The following is a 23,318-nucleotide window of genomic DNA, read 5'->3' as shown; positions in this document are numbered from 1 at the left end:
GTTTTTTTTTTTCTTTTTAAAGTTATCCATCAATTTTGAATATTTTAATGAAAAGCTAATTGCAGCTTTTACAGCTTTGATTTATCCAGTGCTCTCAGGTGTTTGAGGAAAATCTGCAGAGACATTGAGAAGTGAAGCAGTTCACGCCTGTATACCAACCTTGGTGTTGTGTTTCTGTGTCTGTCACCATAGAAGTAAAAGGTTTTCCCCAGTCTAAACCGTAAACTTTTCTGCCTTGCTGCATCCAGAATTGGAGTATTTGCTGCAGAAATTTGAAATTTCAGTTCCAGAGGATGTTGCTCAGTCTAAATGACAGTGAAAACAAGTGAGGTAAATTGAAATAATTTCCTCTGTTTTCTGAAGGTGATCAAGTCTAATGACTGCATTTGTGTTTTGTGTTATTTTGAAAATGTAATTTGAATTTAGAAGACCTGACTTTTTACCAGTGTTTCTAAAAATGTAGTTGGTGCTGTTTAAGTTGTTTCCAGGATAGAATTATTCATAAAGATCCTCCAATAAGAGACCATAAATTACTCCTCACTTTACAAAGTCTGTCTACTGGTTTACCACACTATGTCTGGGGACTTCATCTATTGCAGATGCCTCTTCAGTCTTTTATGTGACAAAATAAAGTTCCCTTCTGTAATAGATCAACATTTCATTCCCAAATTCGCTTGAAAATTAGACAGCTTTGTTTCAAAGGGAAAATGGCAAATATTGTAAAATACTGATGAAAATACAAAAAATTCTTCAAATCTTTGGGTTATTTGGTAACAATTTGCCATATTCTCCATTCTTTCTACTACCTTCTTGAACACACTTGAGAGACACTTAGAAGGGGACTAAGGTGTAGGAGTCAATAGCCCAGACTTTGTAAACATCTGCAGGTGAGACAGCAAGGGTGGCAGAGAACCAACATTTCAACACCCAAATACCCTTGGAGTCAGGAAGAGGATGGTGCTTCCCAGGATTTTGAGCCATAGGAGCTTTTGGTGCATACCAGAACCAGCAGTCTCCTTGAGTGTCTCAGATCATGAGCTACCTGTGTGGGCAATTGGCATCACTCATCCACCGAAGTGGTGATATCCTGTCTGAGGTGGCACACACAGCAGGCAAAGAAGGATGGCTGCTGTCCTTCACTCCCTGAAGTCTGGCTATAGATTAGATTCAGCTAGGATCTCCAAAGTGCTCAGGGAAAGGTCAGAAAGCAACAGCTGAGATTTGCAGCAAGGCAGATGCTAGCTGGATGTAAGAGCGGGGGGGAAATCCACTGGGTGAGTGGTGCAGCTCTGAGAGAGAAAAAGCTTCATCCCTGGAGGTACAATCTTTGCAGAAGCTCAAGACACAGCTGCGCATGGCCCTGAGCAACTTGAATTCCTTTTGGAGTTGGCTCTGAATGGAGCAAAGCTTGACTTGGGGGCCACCGGCAGTCACTTCTAGCCTCAGCTATCCCATGGGAAAATGACTTTCATGTAAGACACCCAGGTAGGATAGATGTGCAAAGACTGAAAAAAACATTCTCACACCCTTCAGAGAGATAAGGTGAAAGAGAGAGGTTTAGAATAGAAATCTTGTTCAGATACTCCGGTTATAGAAAATAGTCTGTAAAGTTCTCTCAAGGATGCACTTTTTACAACATAAAATGAGAAATCAGTTGTCTTCTGAAAGGATTTAGTTCAAATCCTTAAGTCAGCAGCAAAACTGACAATAGTTAGTACTGAGCAGCTGAAAACTGTTGGATATTCTGGAAGGTAATCCTCTTCCAGTTCATTATGATACTGTGGGTTTCATTTTCATTTAAGAGAGAGTTCTTGTTAGAAAACGTTCACTGTGTCTGTAACAACGATACTATAATAAGTTTAAATAAGTGCCATTTTTTAAAATCCTCAAAAATTTACAACCATTTTTTCTCTGAAAATGTTTTCCAAAAGTAGGTTTTTCTTCACTTTTACTTTGCATGTTGCCTCACAGAGAAAAAAAAGTCATTGTAGTGAAATTGGAAGACATAAATCTATTTTTAGGTCCAGTGATTAACATTTAAAGGCTGAAAATATTTTGAAAAGACAGGCAATCCTCTCCCAAACTATAGTATAAACAGAGCTGCCAGTCTTCAAATCTAACATAAGGCTAAGCTTTGCGAACATCAGTGGAGGCTTTCTAGTCCTCTATTAGATATGGAGACGTAAATTATCAGTTTTCTGAATTTAAAATCCCACCTAGAAAGGAAGACAATACTTGATAAAATCATGACTTAAATGCGGAATAAAAACTTGACTGTATGAAAGAGTCCATGAGTAATGATTTTTTATACTGCTTAGGTTTAAAATTCCTCAGAAACAGTGGTTAAAATGTTTTAACTGCTAAATTACAAGTTAGCTTTCCAAACTAATCAACTGGATGGTACAGGAGATTGCAAATCAAAGTTTGCATCTTTTCCTTGAGACACTGGTCCAAAGCCTGTTGAAGTTAACTGGAATCTTTCAAGTCAATTCATTGTAGGCCTTGGAAGAGAAACATTATGTAAACACTTTTGCCTTTATAATCACCTTCTACTCCCATGCAGGATATGCAAACAAAGGGGAAACTAAGAATTGCATAAAAGCTTCTGAGTGTTGTGTCTGAGAGGGAGTAGTGGCAAGTGCTAAATATTCCATTTCAGGGCTCTGGCAAACAAAAGTTCACAAAATCTGCAGACAAGCATGGACAGCCACCTCTGCTGCTGTATGCATGGTCCACCCTTTCAGGCTAGAGATCTTACAGGGGCATTAGGTCATGTTTTGCAAGGGCAAAGTCCTTCCTTGGGTCTGCCCCAAGCCTCCTGCAGCCCCCTCACTCCCACAATTAAAATATCTGTAGGAGATACCAGTGATGTGCCTAGGGTTAACTTTCTCTAGGTATCTGTGTGCTGAGTTTCACCTCTTTGCTTGTTATATTTGCACTGCTAAACCTGATTCAAATATTTCCAAGTCGTTAAAGTATAGTCCTACATCTTACCATGGAGTATGACACTCTTAGCTTCATCTCATTCAGCCATCTAAAATGTGCTTTGAAGTCAAAAGGCTACCTGAAATTAAGATACTTTTGGTGCTCACCTGTCTTGTAGGTACTGGTATCATATGACTATGAGCCAGATTTCCAATTCTTTTCTTTTTGCATCAACACAGAGCAATTTTACACAGGCAAAATCCCAAAGCATAAAGGGAAGCAGGACAGAAGCTCTGGAGAAGCCAGATGCTGCTGCTGGGAGCAGGAAACACAGGCAGGAGTGGGGTTTTTTGCTCTTGGGAAATGTCCTCCCCATCCACATCCCAGGCACTACAACACTCGCCTCTTGGTCAGCACTTTGCATTTCCATAGCATTTTACATCAGTGTGGAGCAGGGTTGAGTGTACTTTGGGTATCAGGGTCAGAACTTGGTGAAAAATTTGCATCAAGTCCTGCCAAAACTTCTGCATTTGCTAATCATGACAACCTCATAGTGTTGAAAAGTGCATTAAATTGTTAAATATTTTTGCAGGACTGGAGGATTCCAGACCCCATGCCAGGCATCTGAATCTTCTAATGGCAAAACTGCAAGTTTAAGACTGTGCTCCTGTCTGCTCCTGTAACAACAAGATAGTTTCCCAATAGATTTCTGGGAATTTTGATAAAATTCAGTGGCAGCCTTGGTAAAAGATGCTCTAATGTAGTTCAATAATTTTTGAAAACCTCTGCTGTGAAATGACTAGCTAAGGCACTGAAACACACTCCAGATCCCGCTTCTTTCATAAGAAACACTCATGCAGCAAGGCCTGAGCCCTCCCTGCCACCAGCTGCTGAGCTAGCTGCTTCTTGGCTCCTCTGAAAGACTTCCCCCCTCTTTCTTAATACAAAATTGCTGGTTTGGCTCCTTTTGCCCACTTTGTTCTGAAGTTTAAACCAAGGGTTGGAGTGCAATGGCACAAGGGTCTCCCAGAGCAAAATTTTGGTATAGTACCATTTGATTATTATCCATGATGTCTAAATATTAAATACAATTCTTAGCTTAATCTAAGATTTATTGCTTTGTTATCATAGTTAAAATTTTACTGTAGGAAACCTGAGCTTGGTACCTCAGCTGCAATGAAAGGATGTTTATGGTAAACTTCCCTTCCTCAGTTTCCTAATTTACCCACTCCTAAAAAGCCCAGACCTTTACCGACTAATGCTTTTATGCAGACTTGGACAAAAACTCTCAGTGTAAAGCAAGCTATATGATGAAAAAGATGTCATTTACAGCCTGAAACTAAATTTATGTTGCTTAAAGCAACCATTTTCTAGCTCAGCTGTTGGAGAGGCAGAGGTGCTAAAACTAACTACAGCCTAGTTTTGCCCATTGTGAGAGGTTAAGACATGAGACTGACACAAGACTAATGTGGAAAAGTGGGGCTGTAACTTTACTGGAACTAGAAAGCTGGCCATAGTCAAGATGCTCCCTGGGCTATGCCTCTTATGAGTTTCCTGTCCTTGGATAAAACACCAAATCTGGATTAAAAGCTGCCCCTTGCTTCAGGAAGACAGCCAGAGAGATTAGGCTGGGTGTCAGGACCTACGCCCAGCTGCTCATGCTGCTCGAGGGAGCCACATGGCAAAGGCTCTTCTGCTGCAGGGCAAGATCCAGACCTCTCTGGGTAGAGATCAGTCCTTGGCAGTGAGTCCTGGCTTAAATATTAGCTTAAATATTAGCCACCTGCCAGTCATACTCTTAGGAGCTGGCTTTTCAGGAAGATAAAAACACCCAAAGCACCAAAGAAAAATCTACACTCATTGACAGTGGGCACAGGGTCAGAAGAATGCTGTCTGGGCAAAATACAAAAGGCAGCAATAAAATGTCCTGCTGCTGTGAAGCTTTCCCATCCAGCCTCATGGAAACCAGCCTAAAGCCTGTCTGTGAAAGAGGTGGAAAATTTCACAAAGTGAGAAAAACTTGAACTTTTGTGAAGAATCTGGGTTTACTCTCCCAAGTGCTGCAGTAGGTGATAGTCCTGAGCATGGCATGGGACCTTGTCTTGTCCCACTTGTGCGGACTATGGGGTGTCGTGCAGCACCTTCACCACCCCATTTCCCTAGGCTTGCCTAAGGAGAGGAAAAACCCTTTAGGAAACTTGTCCTCTTTGGCATGCAGGAGTGTCTGACCATGAGTTGCAAAGAAACAATTGTACATCCACTGACAATCTAACACACTAATTTTAGGGGCTTTAACCCACTCTTATTATATTTGGGAGCATTTTTCTTGACATTTGGATGTTTGGGGATGGTGAAACAGCCTCAGTGGATGATATTTGGCGCTTCCTGGATTTTCCACGCAAGGTAAGCCAACAAGCCTGAAGCAGCTGGGGCTGGCCAAGCCCTCTTCCCTATTGCTCAGACTCATGATGTGCCAAGGAAGCTCCACAAGTGGAGGCCCAAAGGTGAGAAGGCAGTGGGGAGAGATGAAACTTTGGCTGCCCATTTCACATCACTTCAAATAACTCTTAACATCCAGGAGGAGAAAATACAGTGAAAATCTCTCCCTGCATGTGCAGGATGGTAAACACAAGACCTTTCTACTGAAGCCTCAGCACATGGTGGTCCTTTATTTGGATGCAACTTGTCTCCCACGCCCTCACCGCTGGTGATGAATACCCCCAAATTTGTCTCAGAAGTGTCATACCTGGCCATGTGGAAAAGGACAACTGTCTGCTATGGAAAGAGCAGCAGATTGGGTTGTGGTTACTGATCCTGTCTGCGGCTGAGGGCTCGCTGATGGAGGAGCCTACATCCAGCCTTTAGCGATGCTCCTGCCTTCCAGAGGTGGCTGGCAGAAGTTGCTGATGTCTTTGGCTGCCCTGAGTGTCCCTCATTCAAGGTCCTGCATGGAATTCCTTTCTCTGCCAAGTGGTTTAAAAAAAAAAAAAAGGGAAAAAAGAATAAAAAAATAATTAGACTTACACTTAAAAAAACAGTTTGGAAAATATGTTTCTTAAAATCAACCCCCATTTAAAAAAATTATTTCAAGATGTTGTCACTTCCCAAGCCAGGAGACACTGGGAGCACAATGCAGGAAGCCTGTCCAGCCCCTGCACTGCTGTCGGACAGGGACAAGTTATTATAGTGTGGGTGAGATTAAAAAAGGTTCTGAGCACCCAGACAAAATTTTCCTTTGTCTCTGTGCAGTGTGCGTGTAACCCAGTCTGTGACCTGCACTGACCAGGGGATGGAAAAGAGGTTCAAGAGTTTTACCTCTATGAAATAATTTGTTTCAGACAAATTGCAAACAGCAACACAGATCCATCTGTGGTAAAGACTATTTCTGCCATGTTGTCAGTGGGATGTTGCTAAACAGGGCTGCCACAGACTCTCTTCACCCCACAGGCCACCCTCAGAAGATCAAACTGTCAGGGAGAGATGCAGTAGGATGCTGATGCAAAGCAATCACATAATTATAGAATGGTTTTAGGTTGGAGGGGACATTAAAGATCATCTCATTCCAACCCCCCTACCTTAGGCAGGGACATCTTCCATTAGACCAGGTTGCTCGAAGTCCCATCCAACCTGGCCTTGAACACTTCCAGCGATGGGGTGTCCACAGGTTCTCTGGCAACAGGTTCCAGTGTCCCACCACCCTCACAGTAAAGAACTTCTTCCTAATATCTGATCTAAATCTATCCTTACCCTAATGCAGGAAGACGATGAGTCAGCTATGAGAGACGTAGGAATAATTAAATTATTTAAGTGAGCAAGAACTGTGCTCTGTGTGTCTGTGTTAGGGTGTGATACACATGCTAAAAGCACTGAGGCATAAAGATGCCTGTTATCTGTTATTCTGTTACCACAATATCTGTGTTCCAGCATGACCACGCAATCACACTCACAATTTATTTCAGAATTGCAAAAGAAGAGGAGGAATAGCTTTTTTCTCTTTAGCACTTCGGGACCAGATCCAAATCTCTTCAAAATCAATGGGCACCTTTGCAATGCTTTCATTAGGTTTCAGCACATACTCTAGCTGCAGTAGAACAAATAGGGATCATTATTTAGGCAGATAAACCTTCGATCACCTTTAACTAGCAGTAAGTTTCAGTGTGACAGAGACATAACTCATATTTGGGAGTCATTACGTTGCTTGCTAACTCTCGAATAACACTGGGAGATATGTGTTTTTGGAACTGAACATTTCAAGGAGATATAAACTGGAATCCACAGTGCATAAGCTGCTGCTTTCAGGAGGCCCTACGTTTTCTTCTCTTTCTTTTTTTTGTTCCTCATTTCCTTAGCTTCAACTTCCCCTTTCTTTGATGTATCCTACAGTCTTCACTTCAGTGAGGCAATGCTCAGCGTACTGAACATGAACTCCAAGTTGAGTTTCTTTGTTTTAAGGCAACTCTAATTTGACCTGTCTCCATTTTTAAGCTTTGCAACTCATTTTGGCATCTTTTAAGTTAAAATATGTAATATTGTAATGTGAAATAAAGGTTTATAAGACACAATAAAAAATTGAAAATTTCCTTTTCAAGGTATATTATAGTAGACAGAACCACTGACAGAAGTATGCTAATGGCTGGACGCAATAATCTGAAAGGTTTTTCCAGCCTAAACAATTCTCTGAATCTATTAATAGGCTTAGTAAGTGTATAATTTAAAATGATTTTGTAATTGTTTATATATGCGATTTGAACTTACAGATTTTTTTTCTCAGTATTATCTGTATACATTTCTGAAGAATAACAAAAATGAAGTTTAAAGGATCTAAAACATACTCTAAAGTAACTTTCACAAGGAGAATATTATAGCATTGATGCTGGATCTCTCCGGATTGTCTGTAGAAAGCACTTTATTTCCTTTGATTAATGTTATCAAAGTATTGACTCCAATTTTTGAAAGTGAATGTCAGAAGTCATGTTTCAAGAGAATTTACAGGCAATTAAAATATTAACTTTTTGTGTTTTTTTTCAGGGATTGAACATTTAATAAACCAGTCTTTGATAATATCCTTAAAGTGCTTACATGTGAATTTAAGAAACTGAATTGTGAAAGATGAGTTTCTTTCATTTAACAATTTTAAAAAAAGATTGTTTCCTGTACATTGACAAGGTTCAATTTCATAAAGTGGTTCGAACAAACAGAAGTATTTTTCCCCTCTCACTTAAAGACAATACACTGCAGAGATTAGCAAAACTTGTTATTTGCTTCCTCAGATTTTGGTTTTGAAAACATTTGTTTTCTCATCAAAGTAATAGATGTCCCATTTTATCATCAGCTGTAGGAGTATTTGATCCATATTTAAGTAAATGAAAACCATGGATACAGACTTACAGGTCTGAATTTCAGATCAGTTAATAACAATAACAATACTCCAGGAAATTAGTTATGTGATAAAGGAGGATAAAAAAACCTAGGAAATTAATCACTTAATGATATTTCTACCTAAAAGAAAAGTCATAGCAACTTTTGTTAAAATATGCAATATAAGACAATAATACTTGCAACAACAAAAACAATTTAGAAACCTGAATCTATGACTTTGGTTTTTTTTTTTTTTTTTACAGATACTGAGCTTAAAAATTCCTGATAAACTGAAATATTTTGTTTATTTTCATTAGAGAGATATGAAAGTCTTTGACCTAAATGCTGGTTTCCTTGCGTATGTTATCTCCAAAAGACAGAACAAAATGGTTTAGGTTTAGGGCAATAGGTTATTTTTCAATGTGTGGGTAACTTTCAACATTAAATAAAAAAACATTTCTACTTGGTTATATATGTTTTCTACCTAATACCACTTTGCCCTCTTTTATACGTCCATTTCTCACATCAAGATAGGATTTACTCCTGTCCAAAGTTTCTTCCTAAATTCAAAGGTCAGAAAATAAGAGGTTAACCATAACTTCTAATCCTATAAATTCATTCAAAACATAAATAGCAAGGTGATTTGGTTTTCTAATGTTTAGTGTGACTTTAAAATGAGTAGTAAGAAATCTCCAGTGCTGGAAAATTGAAGATTATTAAGGGCAATGAATATCAACCAGAACTTAGATGTTAGAAACTGGGGCATAAATCAGGCCAAAGCTGTGCTGGCTCTGAAGAAGTAAGGGTTAGGAGCAAGACTAATTGAGTTTATGCCAGAGAAATTCTCATTTGACCAAAACATTCCATGAAATCCACTGTACCTTGTCTGTGTTCCAGCAGCTTTCACAAAGGCAAGGCATCACAGTGGGACATTTTCCTGCTCACCCCATGCAGTCTGGTGCTGAGCATTTCAGACTGAGATGTTGGATATTGGGTGCCACAATGGCAAAAAAATGCACAGTCGCTGCCTGGGAAGGTAAAGGTTGATAAGGAATTACCTTGATGGACTTGGGTTAACCTTTGGGCTTGACTTTGAAAATGCCCATTTGCAGTCCTCCAGTGAGGGTTTGGGTCTTGTTTTGAGTTCATTTGCCTTGAACAGATGATGAACTTGGTGTCATAATGTCCTAGAGTTAGCATAGCATTACACTCCAGATTTTCAAGTAGATTATCCGAGTTTTGCCCAGCTGTGTTCACATCGCCCCTTGGAATCCTTGCAAAACTCTGTGTGGCCTCAATTTCAGTCCTCTCAAGGAATTTCATCCAAATGGAACTGGCTATCCAGATTATTAGCAGAGGATGCCACCATCTACAATGTATGTACACCTCAAGCAACTGGGACCTCTTGGAGTTGCACACATGCATTACAGCTTGGGAGTCCAAAGCCTTTCTGTTCATCATGGCAGGATGACCTTTTGTGGTGCACCAGGTGCACTGAGGTTTGATCCATGGGCCCTGTGCACCAAACAGGACACCCAGGCAACATCACAGAGCCCGTGAGCGATGCTGACAAGCACAGAGCTGAGCATGAGTAAAGAAAATCCAGTTTGTGCTGAGCACCAACACTGAGCCTTGGCCTTACGAAATGCACTTACTGGCAGAAGGCTGCTTCCGCTTTCTTTTTCGCTGGAGCCAAGTCTTTAATCTCAGTGAGTGCCACTCCTAAGCAGTCTGGCATGTGCTCTTTGGGGGCTGCTGAGATCCCAGCAGCCTCCTGCTAGGAGTTCATTAATTACAAGAGCAGGAGCGCTGCCTGTGTGCTGTGCCAGCGTGTGACTTCCAGGTCTTTGACGGTGTGTGTTTGTGCAACTGCGGACAGTGCTGGCGTCTGCTACGCCTTGCAGGGTGACAAGGAAATGACAGTAAATTCAAGGGCGTGTTTGTTCATTGCTTACGTGAAAATATCCTGCCTTCATCATGCTGGAGAGGAGCCAATATCAGCGCTCAGAACTGTGAGGTCACTTCCCCCATATCATGTCACATGTCTCCTGGGGTACTTGCATGGACAGACCAGCAAAGTTGATGGTTTCACATTTTGTTTCAGAGAGTGTTGACCATCACTCTGCTGCTGAGGTCAGTTGAAACGGAGACAAGACTGAGCTAGGCTGAGCCATGGAGCTCTCTGATACAGCCTTTGGAGCTGCCCAGCTTCAGGAGGGTTGATTTCCTGGATTTCACAGACAGAATGCAAGAGTCAGTGACTTGCTTGGTGCCAGCCAAAGTAGCTCCACTGGATGCTGTGGACTGACACAGATCTGGAGCAAGGTCTTTTGCGCCTCCTGATTGCTATGAGTCACCCAGATTCCAACTGAAATGTAAACCCATTCTAAGACAGTTTAAAAATGTAAAATTAATGCTTAATTTCTTGACTGCTAGCATCAATTCTGGCCAAGGCAGCTATCTGTAATTTTAGAATATATTGAGTAGATTTATAGACCTCATGAAAACACTCTTTTCCATCTCCCTGGTGATTTAGCCTTCCACTTGCTTTTTAACTTCAGCCCATCTTTAGATCCTCTGGAAACAACACTAAAGCTAAACGCAGAACAAAAATGAGCTCACACCATCTGGAAAAGCTTCTTTCTTGGAGAGGCCTTGTTAAACTTAAGAAGACCCCTACCAGGAGAGCAGAAGTTCACATGAAAAGCTTTTTGTAAGAAATGTATTTTAAGGGTTTATACAGTGGTAAGAACACCATATTCTCAGATAACCTTGTCAGGGTTTGCCACAAAGGAACATCAAAATAGCAATGAGTTTCATCAACAGACTTCAACCCTTTTTAACATTAGACTGAAACAAAAGGTTTGAGGTATAAGAACAGGAGAAGATGAGTAAGACTGAAAAAGCTTAATATAATGATTATAGAAGTTTGGAAACTTCCAAACATGATGTTATAACCATTGCATGTAAAATGAAGAGTAAATAACCACACCAGTAGTAACCATTGTTTTTATGACTTGGCAATTATTGTTATCCTTTTATTATACATAAATGCATGACATACAATTGAATATAATATGCCATCAAGAGTGGGGGGTTAGGTGTTCTCAATTTCTGTCTGAAAAGGGATCAAGTATTTTAGTACCAAAGAGGAAATATTTATAATATGCCAGTAAGTTCAAAAAATGGAAGCATCAGGATGGAGTAAGTGGAAAAACAAAGTGATGTGAGAGAGCTTGGAGCAGAGGCCAGCCATAGGGCAGAGAGAGGAGGAAAGACTTTTGGCAGAAAAGTATAAGCTTAAACTTCAATGAGTGGCAGCTGAGCCATGCATCTACTGCAGATAACTTGAAATAAAATACTAGGAGCTATAGAGTGAACTGGCCTGTGCTCTTCTGAGAACTGCATAAATTACAGACACTAATTTTCCTTCTTAGAGTTTTCCAGTCTTTCATAAAGAAATTTCACAAGAAGTATTTTAAAAATGCAATGAACAATGAACAAATAAGGAGCCCAAATCATTGTCATACTTGACTGGAACCAAAGATATTTGACAGACTCTGTCATGATGCTCCTTCATGCCCAGCTACAGATTACAGAGCCGTTGATGCCCCTGCTACTGAACATCGCAACATCACTCTTGAACTGTTTCCTGGGATGTCTGCTTTCCTGTCATACTTGCCAGAATAATGTTGCTGAAAGTCTGATCTGAAGCTGAATACTTTATTTCTGTTATCTGACACTGTGCAAAGGGTGAGAATAATCTGTCATAGTCCGTCAGCAAAATAAAAAGTGGACTCTCTCAGTGTATCTCCCACTGACCTTGACACCATACTTGCATAAACTCACAGAACGTTTAGGCTTTCAGCCTTCTAAAAGATTAGATGATGCAGTTGTCCAGATGTTCTTCACAGAAGGCTGTATTACAAGTATAGTGCCATTACAACCATAGAAAAAGAATTTTTAGGCATTCTCAAGCACCCTTTTTGCAGTGCAGTTGGCCAATTATGCTACTTCAGCAAGTATGGTGATGGAACCTGGTGGTTTTATGCAGTAGAGGTTCCTGCTGACTGAAAGGAAGACAGTGTTATTCCAGTTTACAAGGACATGAGGGAAACCTTGGAAACTACAGTTAGTCCTCCTTTTCCTAGAAGGAAACTACCTTGTTAGCCCAGCCTCAGCATCTGGGAAAACTACAGAGAACATAATACTGCGTGCTACTGATAGGCCTTTAGAGGACAAGGCAATCATCAGGCACAGATAACATGGGTTCACAAAGGGAAAGTCCTGCCTAACTTATTTAATATTTTTCTAGCATAAGGTCACCCGCCTATAGGATGAAGGGAAGGCAGCAGAGGGAGATTTTATGGATTTCATTTTATTAAGACTTTTGATTCTGTCCCTCAGAACATTCTTCTAGACAAGCCACCTGACTGTGAAGTGAGCAGGTACAGTGGTGGTTCAGTGGGTGAAGAATTGAGTGAAGAGCAGGGTTCAGAAGGTTGTAGGTAATCTGTCTGGAGGCCAGTTACCAGCATTCTTCCTCAGGGCTCAGTTCTAGGGACAGTTCTGTTCAATGTATTTATCAATGATCTGGAGACAGGAGTTGGAAGTTTGCTGATGATGCTAAACTGGAATGTGCTGTTGACTTTCTTAAGGGACATGAGGCCTTGCAGAGGGATCTGGATAGATTGAAGCACTGAGCAATCATCAGTGGCATGAAACAGCAAGAACAAATGCTGAGATGAAGAAATACTTTCCACAAGTATGAATTGGGAGTGGCATGGCTGGAGAGCAGCCGCACAGGAAGGGGTCTGGGGCTGCAGGCTGACAGCAGGCTCAATACAAGTCAGAAGTGGCAAACCCATCTCAGGATGCACCAAAACCACCACAACGAGCTGGTCAAAAGGGGTGATTGTCCTGCTGTATTTAGCACTGGTGCAGGGTCATTTGAGTATTGTGTGTCCCAAAATTTAACAAGGATGTGAAGGTCCTCGAGTGTGTCCAGAGGAGGACAACAAAATGGTTAAAAATCTGGAAGCCATGTCCTCTGAGGAGCAGCTGAGGACAGGGGCTTAATCTAGTTTGGAGAGAAGGAGGCTGAGGCAACCTCACTGCTCTCTGCAGCTTCATGAGAAGGGGAAGTACAGAGGGTACCCAGTGCCAGCATGTGTGGGAATGGCTAAAAAGCTGCTTCCAACAGAAAGGATATAACTGGAAATAGGATTTTAATTTATGTTTCTGACTCTCTTTCAGGGCAGATGTTCACAAGCATTATCACAATGTGCAGATGTAGCCAGGACCAGGTTAATGCAATCCTCAGTTTAGCTTGAAAAACCATCACTTGAAGCCTGGTAAAGTCAGAGCCAGAATTTTGCAAATCCCCTACATCTTGTGGAGAGCCATTTGCTGGTGGGACTGTGTGGGGAGAACAGATTTATGTCTCACTCACGTGTCTCTTATGGCACAGAGTTAATGGCACAATTTGTATCCAACACAGTTGCTATGAACTCCACCTCTCCAGGTAAGTTTGCCCATAGAGTTTCTTGGAATATTCTAAATTATGGGCTGTTTATCTTCCTGGTGAGCATCCTTCACCCAGGCTCTCTCTGGAGAGAGTGAACAAGATGGTCTATAAACATCATTCCGTCACAGGACATATTTCATTTGACCACACATACTTCCTGAAGACGGCCATATAGAATAACCCAAACAATGGAACTGCCTGGAGCCAAAAGAAGTGGTGCCAGGTGAACCCAGTCTCCTTCAAATCAGAGGCAGACACTGGGTCAAGCCACAGATAATACAACAGTCTTGGAAATATGTAACTGATATTGAAAACAACTCTGAAAATTATCTAAAAAGTATTAACCTTTACCAGAAACAGGAAAGTAGATAACTGACTGATGCACAAAGAAGGCTCTTTCTAGGAAAATAAAAAACTCAAAAGTTTTAAGAATGCAATTTTCTCTGTTTGGTAATGTGTTTTTTATGTATGAATTTGTATTTTGGCATTCGAAAAATCCAACTCCCAAACATTCCTACTTTTTTTTTTCTCTGTTTAAAAATTATTTTGATTTTTAGCCTTTGAGGAGGAAGAACAATAACCAAAGTCATGTATTACTTTGGATGTAAAAGCTGAAACAATTTGGGTTAATGAATACAGGTCAAGCAGTCCCTGTTTCCTGAAAAGCGAGAATAAGGACTGGTTACAGTCACACAGAAAAGAAGTAATGCTTGGTATTTTCCAAATTATGACACATCTTGATAACACATGAACCACACTTTTTGCCTTCTAAAACATTATCTGCTGTAGTTCTTGAGTAGTGATACATGGAAAGCATTCCTGTGCCTGCCTGGTTCTTTTATTGCCCACATGGAGTGCTGAAAAGTGGCAGCTCTTCATGGGGCTGCAAGCCTGCAGCCCTTCCAAGCATAGGCTGTTTTGCATGAGCAAGAACCCCTGGAGAAATGGAGCCAAGGGAAGAGCAGAGCTCCCTCCCACCCCAGGTTTACAATGGGCCAGAGAGAGCTAGGGCACACGTGGTGCCTTGGAAGAACAAGTGCAGCAGGCAGGAACAGAGCTGGAAAGGCCCAGAGGAGCCCTGGCAAGGATCTTTACCCAATTACACACAGGACAAGAAGCAAACCCTGGGGGCCACCCTCAGAGCCTAGAAAGTTGCCTTTCCCCAGATGTGGGGCATGAGGGACACCTTCATAGGGCATGAGCAGCAGCCAGCAATCTGGCCAAAAGGGACCCTAGAAGCCCTGACCTGTGGTCATGCTTGATGCTGCAGAGAAAGGCCAAAAAGCCATGGAAAACTGTGCCAATCTGTCCCACAGGAAAATTTCCTTCCTGATCTCAGCAGTGGTAGAGGCTATTCTCTAGGCCTGTAGGTATGTGCCTAAGATCTGTATTTTGTCTCACAGGTTGGTCAACACCTCCCAGAAGATGTCTAAACCCTATTATCTCTCAGCCTGGGGCTGTCTCAGGGCCTTGTCAAAGTGGCCACACTCAAACGGATGCTGAACTAGCACATCATGAACCAATTAGCACTGGCTGTACTATTTGCATTCCCATCCTGTGCTGTATCTAGCAATAATCCAGACTGGAAGTAACAACTTCCTATATAATTGGCACTGAGTGCCACATCAAAATAAACAGTCACATCTTTTGCCCGCTGTGGGTGGATTTTTTTTTGGAAGTGCAAGTGAGACTTGGCTTTTTTCTTTTACTTTAGTTTTTAACTATTGTCATTGATGGCCTGATGTGAGATTTATGTCTCATCCCGAACATTTTGCTATGGGCTGCTGTTACATAGCAGGGCACTTCAGTGTGAGTTTTTCGGTACAAAGCAAGTGCTGTTTACAGCACTGGAGTGCCGTGATTCTGCTCACGCCCTTGGATTCAGGTGGCCCAAAGTTCACTGTAGTGCTCAAGGCACCTGACCAAACACACACCATGTATGTCTCCCTCCTCTAGAGCCCTTTGCCAGGCTCTTTGCCTGCCGTATTTCAGGCAGCTGCTGTAGAAATAAAGGAGGAAGTTTCAATGATACATTGTGCTTGGCTGCCCTTGCCTTGTGCTTTTGGCTGACAGGGACATGTTTCTCCATCCAACATTTATATCCAACATTTTCTTCTGCTGTTCAAAGAGATCCTCTGGAGGGAGAGATTTTGTTAGTGAGCAACACATCTGACATCATGCTAGAGGTGCTCTAATATAGGCAACATTGAGCCCCAGCCTTTGAAGCACAATAACGCTTTGCTTCCTGTGGCTTAGCTTTTGCCATTGCCTGTTTCACAAGTCCAGCTCAGGTGGCTCAGTGATGGGACAGGCAGCAGGTGTATGGGAAGTTGTCCTGCCTTGCTTCATTCTGGACTTCACCCTCTGACTATTACTCCGAATGTTTCCCAAGAGGACCATCAGTCTTTTTCATCCACATCTGTAAGAGTGAGACTGTTGGAACAAATAAGGTCAATATCATTTTGGCAGTGTGAGCTAGCACAAGGTAGAAATTAAATGGAAGGGAGTTGGGCGCTTTCAATGTCCAAATTCAGCAGCTCTGTTAAGAAAACTTTTCTTGGAATTGAAAGAACAGAGTCATAAGTGCCGACTGTTTATTTCCACCAGCTAGAGATTATTTCACGCCTAATCTATTCACTTCAGTGGGAGGTGCAAAAGTTTGGTACTTCCCTGAAGCAAATGTGAAAGGTCAAATCCATCCGAGGCCTCCTTCCTTTTGCAGGGCACCCAAAAGGCACACACTGGTCCCTATAGGGCCCTCAGGCACTGAATAATGAACAGCATCTGTGTGAGCAAACCCCATGAGTGCTCTGTCAGATTGGTGAGATCTTTCAGGGATTTGTATTGCCCAAAGAGAAATGCTGATGTTTAGGAACTTTGAATATGAATTTGGTCCCCCACAATTAATGTCCTTTCTATAAACTCATAAAACATGTTGAGAAGGGGCAGGCAAACATGGGTCTCCATCTTCCTTTCTTCCCCCTCTCCCCCGTCCCCCCCTGCCCCTTTCTTTGGGGTGTGGTTGACTGGTTTTTTTGGGCTACCACTCTCTTGGTATACTTTAATTTTCATAATTTCTTTTTTCACCTTGCTCTATTATTGCTGTTTTTCTTCCCTTCTCACCTACATGAAACATGAACTTTACAGATTTCTGAATGAGATTTCCCATCTAGGATGTCCCAGCAGGCTGGAAACAGGGAAAAATGTCTTCTGTTTGGGTAAGCTTTCTCCCATGGTAAGGGACACTGCCGGCTGCTCATAGCCTCCCCTGTGTTCAAGCAAGCACATTTGAGAAAACCAAAGATTCAGAACACATCCTGTGCTGGCATAAAACATCATATTTCTTTGGAAATCTGCAGAGTACTGAGCCAATGCACAAGCAAAGAAAGCCAATTCCTTTGACAGGACTGAGTGCAGAAAGAGGCAATGCCTTTAATTAGCTGAATTGGTATGGTTGCAAAAGTAGCCAGCTTTAGGCAAGAGCTCCTCTTCAAGCCTACAACAGAAGCAGCTTCTTTCAAAGCTGAATGCCAGCTGAGAGGAATTATTCAGAGTTTAGTCCTTCTGACAAGTTGCATTATTTATTTATTTCAAAGTAGAAGTTCTAAGGCTAAAAACTTTATATTAAAACTATATATTGCTTTATAGATACAACATTTGTTCCATGACAGATCTTTGGAGCTTTCTAAATACAATTTCTTTAATTCACAAGTCAACATTTTCTGAAAATAACTTTTACATCATTTCTGTAGAAGAATGCTAGAAGATGCTTTTCTCTCTATGAAGCAACTTCTCAAGAATGAATTATGGTCATGCATACAGGATTTAGTACAGCACCTTACTTTAATAAAGCAAAAGCAGTGTGGGCTGCCCAGCATAGTTGCCCATCTGCTTTGGAGATGTGGTGTATTTCCTAGGGTTAAGTGTCTACAGACTCTGCAGAGCCCAGAGTTTTAACAGTCATCATACTTGGTAGTCACTTGGGCAACCAGTAAGGGTATCCCTGCTGTCACTTGTCATTACTTTCTGGATTTCCACCTCCTGTGCTCTTGCCAGTGCAAACTGCTGCCAACATCAAGAATGTCCTTCTTTATACAAGTCACTGATTATATGGTATTATAGCAATAAACAAGGGTTGCTACATGGCACCAAGTCTGTGGTAAAAAAACCCCAAACTCAACATTCATATGAAAAATCATCCCATCAAATTAAGAGAAGCAGCTCACATACAAAAACAAGGAAAAGAAGAAGAAACCACATAAAAATTTAATTTCAAAATGGTACAGCAATGGGAAGATAGGAAGGGCTTTTCCCACACTTTAAAAGCCCTGTAGGAAAGTGGAGAAGACCTGCCTGGCCTGTGTGTGGGTACAGCGAAGTCCCTGACAGATCTGAAGAATGAAGATGGGACAGTGGGGACAGGCTAAAGGGCACTGTCTGGCCACACAGGGGCTGTCATAGACTGCTGGACTGGGGCAGGAGGCAAACCCTGCCAGACAGGCTGGGATGGCAGTGGGAAAGGTGATGGGAGCGGGCGTGCATTCTCCATGGAAAACAAAACTGAGTCACTGGCCTAGCCTGAAGGATAATTTTAGTACAGAGGGTGAAACTCAACCCTCTCCTTCAGTGTGACATGGACTGTGACGTAGAGCTGGCAAATCAGCTGCTGCTGTTTCAGGAATGTCAAAGCTGTTTATCAGCCCTGGACAAGTGTGGGAAAAACCTCGGCGGGGAGCAGGGTGAGCCCAGCAGGTTTTCCTTTCATTTCCTCTCCTTTGCTTTTGCTCATGAGCCCCTTTGCCCGGCGTCATGGAAGCCTGAGCTGAGCCCAATTAATGGTGACGGCTGGGTGCTGAGGGCATGAGCAACACCCCGTGCACAGAGCGAGTGCGCAGGGGCACAAAGGGCCAGACGTGTATCATACACATGTAATTTTATTTCACGTTATAAGGCAAGGGCTGGGAACCCCCCATGACATTGGCGCTACTGCCCCAATGCCTCCAGGCCTCTGAGGGCCCCAGTGGTGGAGGCAGTGATGTTGGCCCAGAGTTATCACAATCAGGAAGGCAAGAGTAGGTGGAAAGCAGAATTATTGTTCCCACCTTGCACGGTGGGAAAGACATGAGTCTGAAGCAGATTCCTATGGATGTAGCGGTGAGAAGATTAATTCTTCAGTCTTCAAAGGCTGCACATTCTTGTAGATAAACACACAGCTCATCAGTCATGCACTCACACCTTCAAAATGTGTAGTACTGGGCTACTTGTCTTTCTTTCAAACAAAATTATCATACTGCAACTATGTGAATCACTTCATTCAGGATGCAGTTTCGGGCTCTGTGCTGAAATAGCCACACCAAACCACATGGATCATTACCCTGGAGCATGCTGAATCAAAGCAGTGTTCGGAAATGTCCACTAGCATCTTCAGAGCAGCACCTTGTCCTACATTTCTGACAGTTTTCCGGGACTACTAATTGGATCATGAGGTTTTTTCCTCTCCCCTTACACAGCAGTAAGTCCTCAGGATTGTTTAAGTTGTTTTCCATGCTTGCTCCATTTGTTCCTATGCCTAAGTGTGCAGATGTGATAACTAAATCTGTAAGTGTCTGAATCCATGCCATACATGCATCCTCTTGGGAATACTGTGACCTCTAGATCTTTATAGTCAGGGACCTCTGTCTATTTTCATGGGTGCCCTTTTGATATCTTTATTCCTTATAATTAGGGAGTAAGCTACTGATGATCTTGTGATACGCCTTTCTGTCATGTGGGAACATCCTGCAGTTTGCCTCCAGCATCAGTTTGTGGCCAAGGATGCAGAAGATGCAGGATGTGATACAATAGGTCAAGTACAGCTCAGATCCATCTGGTATTTACATGCATAACTCCTACTGAAATAAATGCAAGTGGAAGTTGCAAACACTGTTTGGAAGTGGACTTTACTGATGTTAGGAAGTAAAGGGTGGTGAGAAAAGAGATGCAAGTTTGCAAGGAGTAATTCTAAGCACTAAAATGTAATTAACTTCAATGCGAGAAATACACTTATTTTGTTACTGTCCCAAAATAAGAATGTCATACTGTTAAGAGATTTCTTGACTAAAATTGACTTTGACAATGGATTATTGTGTTTCTTCCTATGTTCTTCATGAAAATTGGCATTACCTGGTAAATGGCAGCACTTCCATGGTGTGCAGCATGGCTTGAGGCAACAAAATCTGTCCCTAATACTAGAGTTAAGCAAACTGTTAAAATAGGAACTGAACCAAATGCCCAGGTCTCCTCCCCAAACTCAAACTAAACCTTTCTTTGAGGTTCAGGAATGTTTGGTTAACTTTAAATTAAACAATGTTGTGCTTCTACACATCCTGCTTTCAGCGAAGACTCCAAGCAGAAACACAAAAATATGGCAGGCACATCTATGTTTGCACTATTTCTGGCCCAGCTGAAGCCAGGAAACACTGGAAATCTCACAAAATCAGCTTTGCCTCACAGACTATCCAGCTACCAGGTTCTGTTGCTGTAACCCCACAGAATACAATACAACTCATGTACATACCAATTTATTGCTAATTTTTCACCAAATAACTGTGATAAACAAGTTTCCCTAACTATCAGACATATGAACCTCCCATTTTTATTCAATTGTGGCAGCATACTACATAGCTACCTTATATTCCTTTTATCCTCCTTCTCATTGAGTCACTGGTGTAGTTGCCTGAAGACAAGATGTCTCTTGTGGTACACGACAATAAACCAAAGCACATCATAACAAAGATAACAAACCAGGCATACACATGTTGTGCTTCATATTTGGTTTGTGGCTAATTCAAAATATGTAATCCTAAATTTTGCTGCTTGATATCTCTTTGACAGCTCTCTGCATTGGATCTGTAGAGCATAAATATGAAGACAATAGCATTGGTTTAGAAGAACATATTCAGCCATATGAAATTGCCCTGCAAGTCAGGGCAAAATTTTTACAGCACTTTTGTGTACCAGACTTTTGCAAATTTGCAAATTCATATTTAAAGGAACGCTTAATGCTATTGCTAGAAACTGTATCACTGTCAGCAAAACATAATACAGACACCCTGATTACCCAGCTATCTGCTCGACCACAACACAGCCATCCCAAACGATTCAGTACCACAGCTTCATGCTTGCTAGCCAGATTTATTATATTTTCCAGATTCTAACAGGACACATATTAAGAAATGCATGCTAATCATTGTCCTAATGAGAACAATATGCAGTTAGCATTTAGAGTGTGACACAAAAAATACAGAAGGCGAGTACAGAATAAATGCACTCTAAATTCAAGGAAACCCAATCCTTCCTTCCACTAGCGCATTTCAGTGAAATGGTCCTCTCCAAGAGAAATTTTTAATGAACTAGCTAAATTTTAACCAGTATGTATATGTGTTTTCATTAGGCATGGGGCAAAGTAAAATGCCATTGTGACCACAACTGTGAAAGAAAAGCAACCACTGTCCCACTTGCTTACGTACAAAAAGCTATGAGTATATAAAGCACTAAAAGCCTGCCCACCATCTCTCCTCTGGACACACCAAACTCCCCTTTGTTTACATCCCTTTACAGCCAGATGACTTCTGGAGCAAACAACTACCCAATATGTGTAAGAGGACAAGAATCTGTGTTTAAATTTTTTTGCAAGTAGTAAATAAAATGCACACCTTACAGAATAAACCAGTTAATCTCATTTGGTAAACGTGCAAAACCCATCACACTTCTGAGAGTATCCAAGGTGCATGAAGGTTTGGTTTGAATTTTCTAATGCAAAATACATGCACTCTCTGCACTTTTTTGTTTATGTGGAGATAATAAGATTGAGATGCTGATGAAACAGCAAATAAAACAGGCATCAGAGGATCTGCTTAGATTGTAGTGCCTCACTGCCACACTACACATCTAAGATCTGTGCCTCCCATTCCTCCCTCCTGCCTCTCTACACAGGTCACAGGTTCTGTCTTTCTCTCCATCCCAACCACCAGGAACTGTGTGAATGCTGATTCAGCGTTTCCTTACTATGCACAAAGAAAAGCTTTTCCTTTTTCAAACCTCCTCGGAATTATGAAGGTGTTTCCACACCCTGAGGAAAGACTGTTGAAAGTAGTTACAAAACATTAAAGCTGTTTAGAGTGTAGTACCGTTTTATCCCTTTCCATAGGTTAAAAATAGTATTGCCTTGAAAAGTGAGTGCTGAAGTAAAATGTGACTGAAAATTGTTAATCACACCCTACTGGAAGCCTTCTCCAAAAGGGAGATGCAGAAAAAACTTTGGCTTACTTCTTTTCCAAGGTGTATCTCTCCCTCCTACCCTTCCATTCACACCATTCTCCCAAGAAACAGAAAAGTATTTTTTGCATGTCAGCAAGCATTACATGAATAAAGCTACTCCAATTTCTTTTCAGAAAGAACAAAACTTAGCTCAAAAATTGAGTACCAGCTTCCTGAAGAGCAGAAAAAAAAAAAAAGAAAAAAGAAAAAACAGAACACAAAATAAAATAAAACTAAAAGAACAAATTTACACAATTTTGATGCATATAGTTTAAAATTATATTTTTCACTTAGGGATGAGGTTTTACGCAGGTCATCTTTCCCTTCAAGTCTCCAGAAGTAACAACAACAATGACAACAAAATTTAGCTTTTTCTTCTAGACAGTACCATTGCTGCTATCTGCCTATACTTTGTTCTTCTTGAAAAAATAAATAATGAAATCTTTGCAAAAGGAAAATCAACTTTAAATAAATAGTATCTAGAAATGTTATCTTAATGGTAACTATATAATACTGCAAGTGCATCACTGAACAGATTGTGATCGAAAGATATCTTTTGTTTTATATATTTTACTCAGTTATATGCTTATATTCTCTCTCAAGTGAAAAATTACAAATTCCAAAGAGAGCAATTAGCTTGAAAAACCATCTTAGATGTCAACAACTGACTACTAATAACCATCCTCTTGGCTAATATGTGTTTGCCCAGGGCAGCCAGTGTCCATACTCAGCATTCATCTTTCATCCTTGTCAGCTGGGCTGTCTGGCAGGTGCTGGGTGGGGTGAACACGGACGGGTCTGCGATGCCCGGGTGGATGTCAAAGAAGCGAGTGGAGGTTGTCACGCTGTAGTTCTTGGTGTAGGTTTCCTGTACTGGGTAACAGTCTTTGACGGTGTAAACGCCGACCCAGGATTCCACTGCAACCAACCAGAAATGTAACTACTTTAGGTGACAAGACAAGATCAATGGGTCTTGATGATGTCAGTCTCTTTTAACTCATTGCTTCTGTTTAACATTGTCTGTTCAGATTCTCATTATAATTTTTTTTTTTTAATTCCTATTCTTTTCAAACACTAGCTGTTCATTATCTCAAGACTACACTCAACGCTGATCTCTTCCAGAATGTGATGTACCAAGTCTGTGTCCCTTTTTAAATTTCAGTTTAATTCCACAGTGTGCTAACCTCAGAGGTGTTCCTTTGCTCTTCCA

At 41.3% G+C, this 23,318-nt stretch overlaps 1 protein-coding gene across 1 annotated transcript in view; it reads right to left on the bottom strand.

Moving 5' to 3' along the window:
- Window positions 1-20,963: 20,963 nt before the first annotated feature.
- EPDR1 (ependymin related 1) overlaps window positions 20,964-23,318 on the bottom strand; it is a 28,656-nt gene continuing 26,301 nt past the window's right edge. The window contains exon 3 of the mRNA XM_053994152.1: window positions 20,964-23,026. Coding sequence (XP_053850127.1) covers window positions 22,836-23,026 — 191 coding nt within the window. The 3' untranslated portion in view covers window positions 20,964-22,835. The remainder of the gene's footprint in view (window positions 23,027-23,318) is intronic.

Source organism: Vidua macroura, chromosome 1 (assembly GCF_024509145.1).
Source record: "Vidua macroura isolate BioBank_ID:100142 chromosome 1, ASM2450914v1, whole genome shotgun sequence".
Classification (NCBI taxonomy): Eukaryota; Metazoa; Chordata; class Aves; order Passeriformes; family Viduidae; genus Vidua; species Vidua macroura.
Note: the sequence above shows the minus strand (reverse complement) of the source record. Positions and strands in the feature narration are given on the sequence as shown.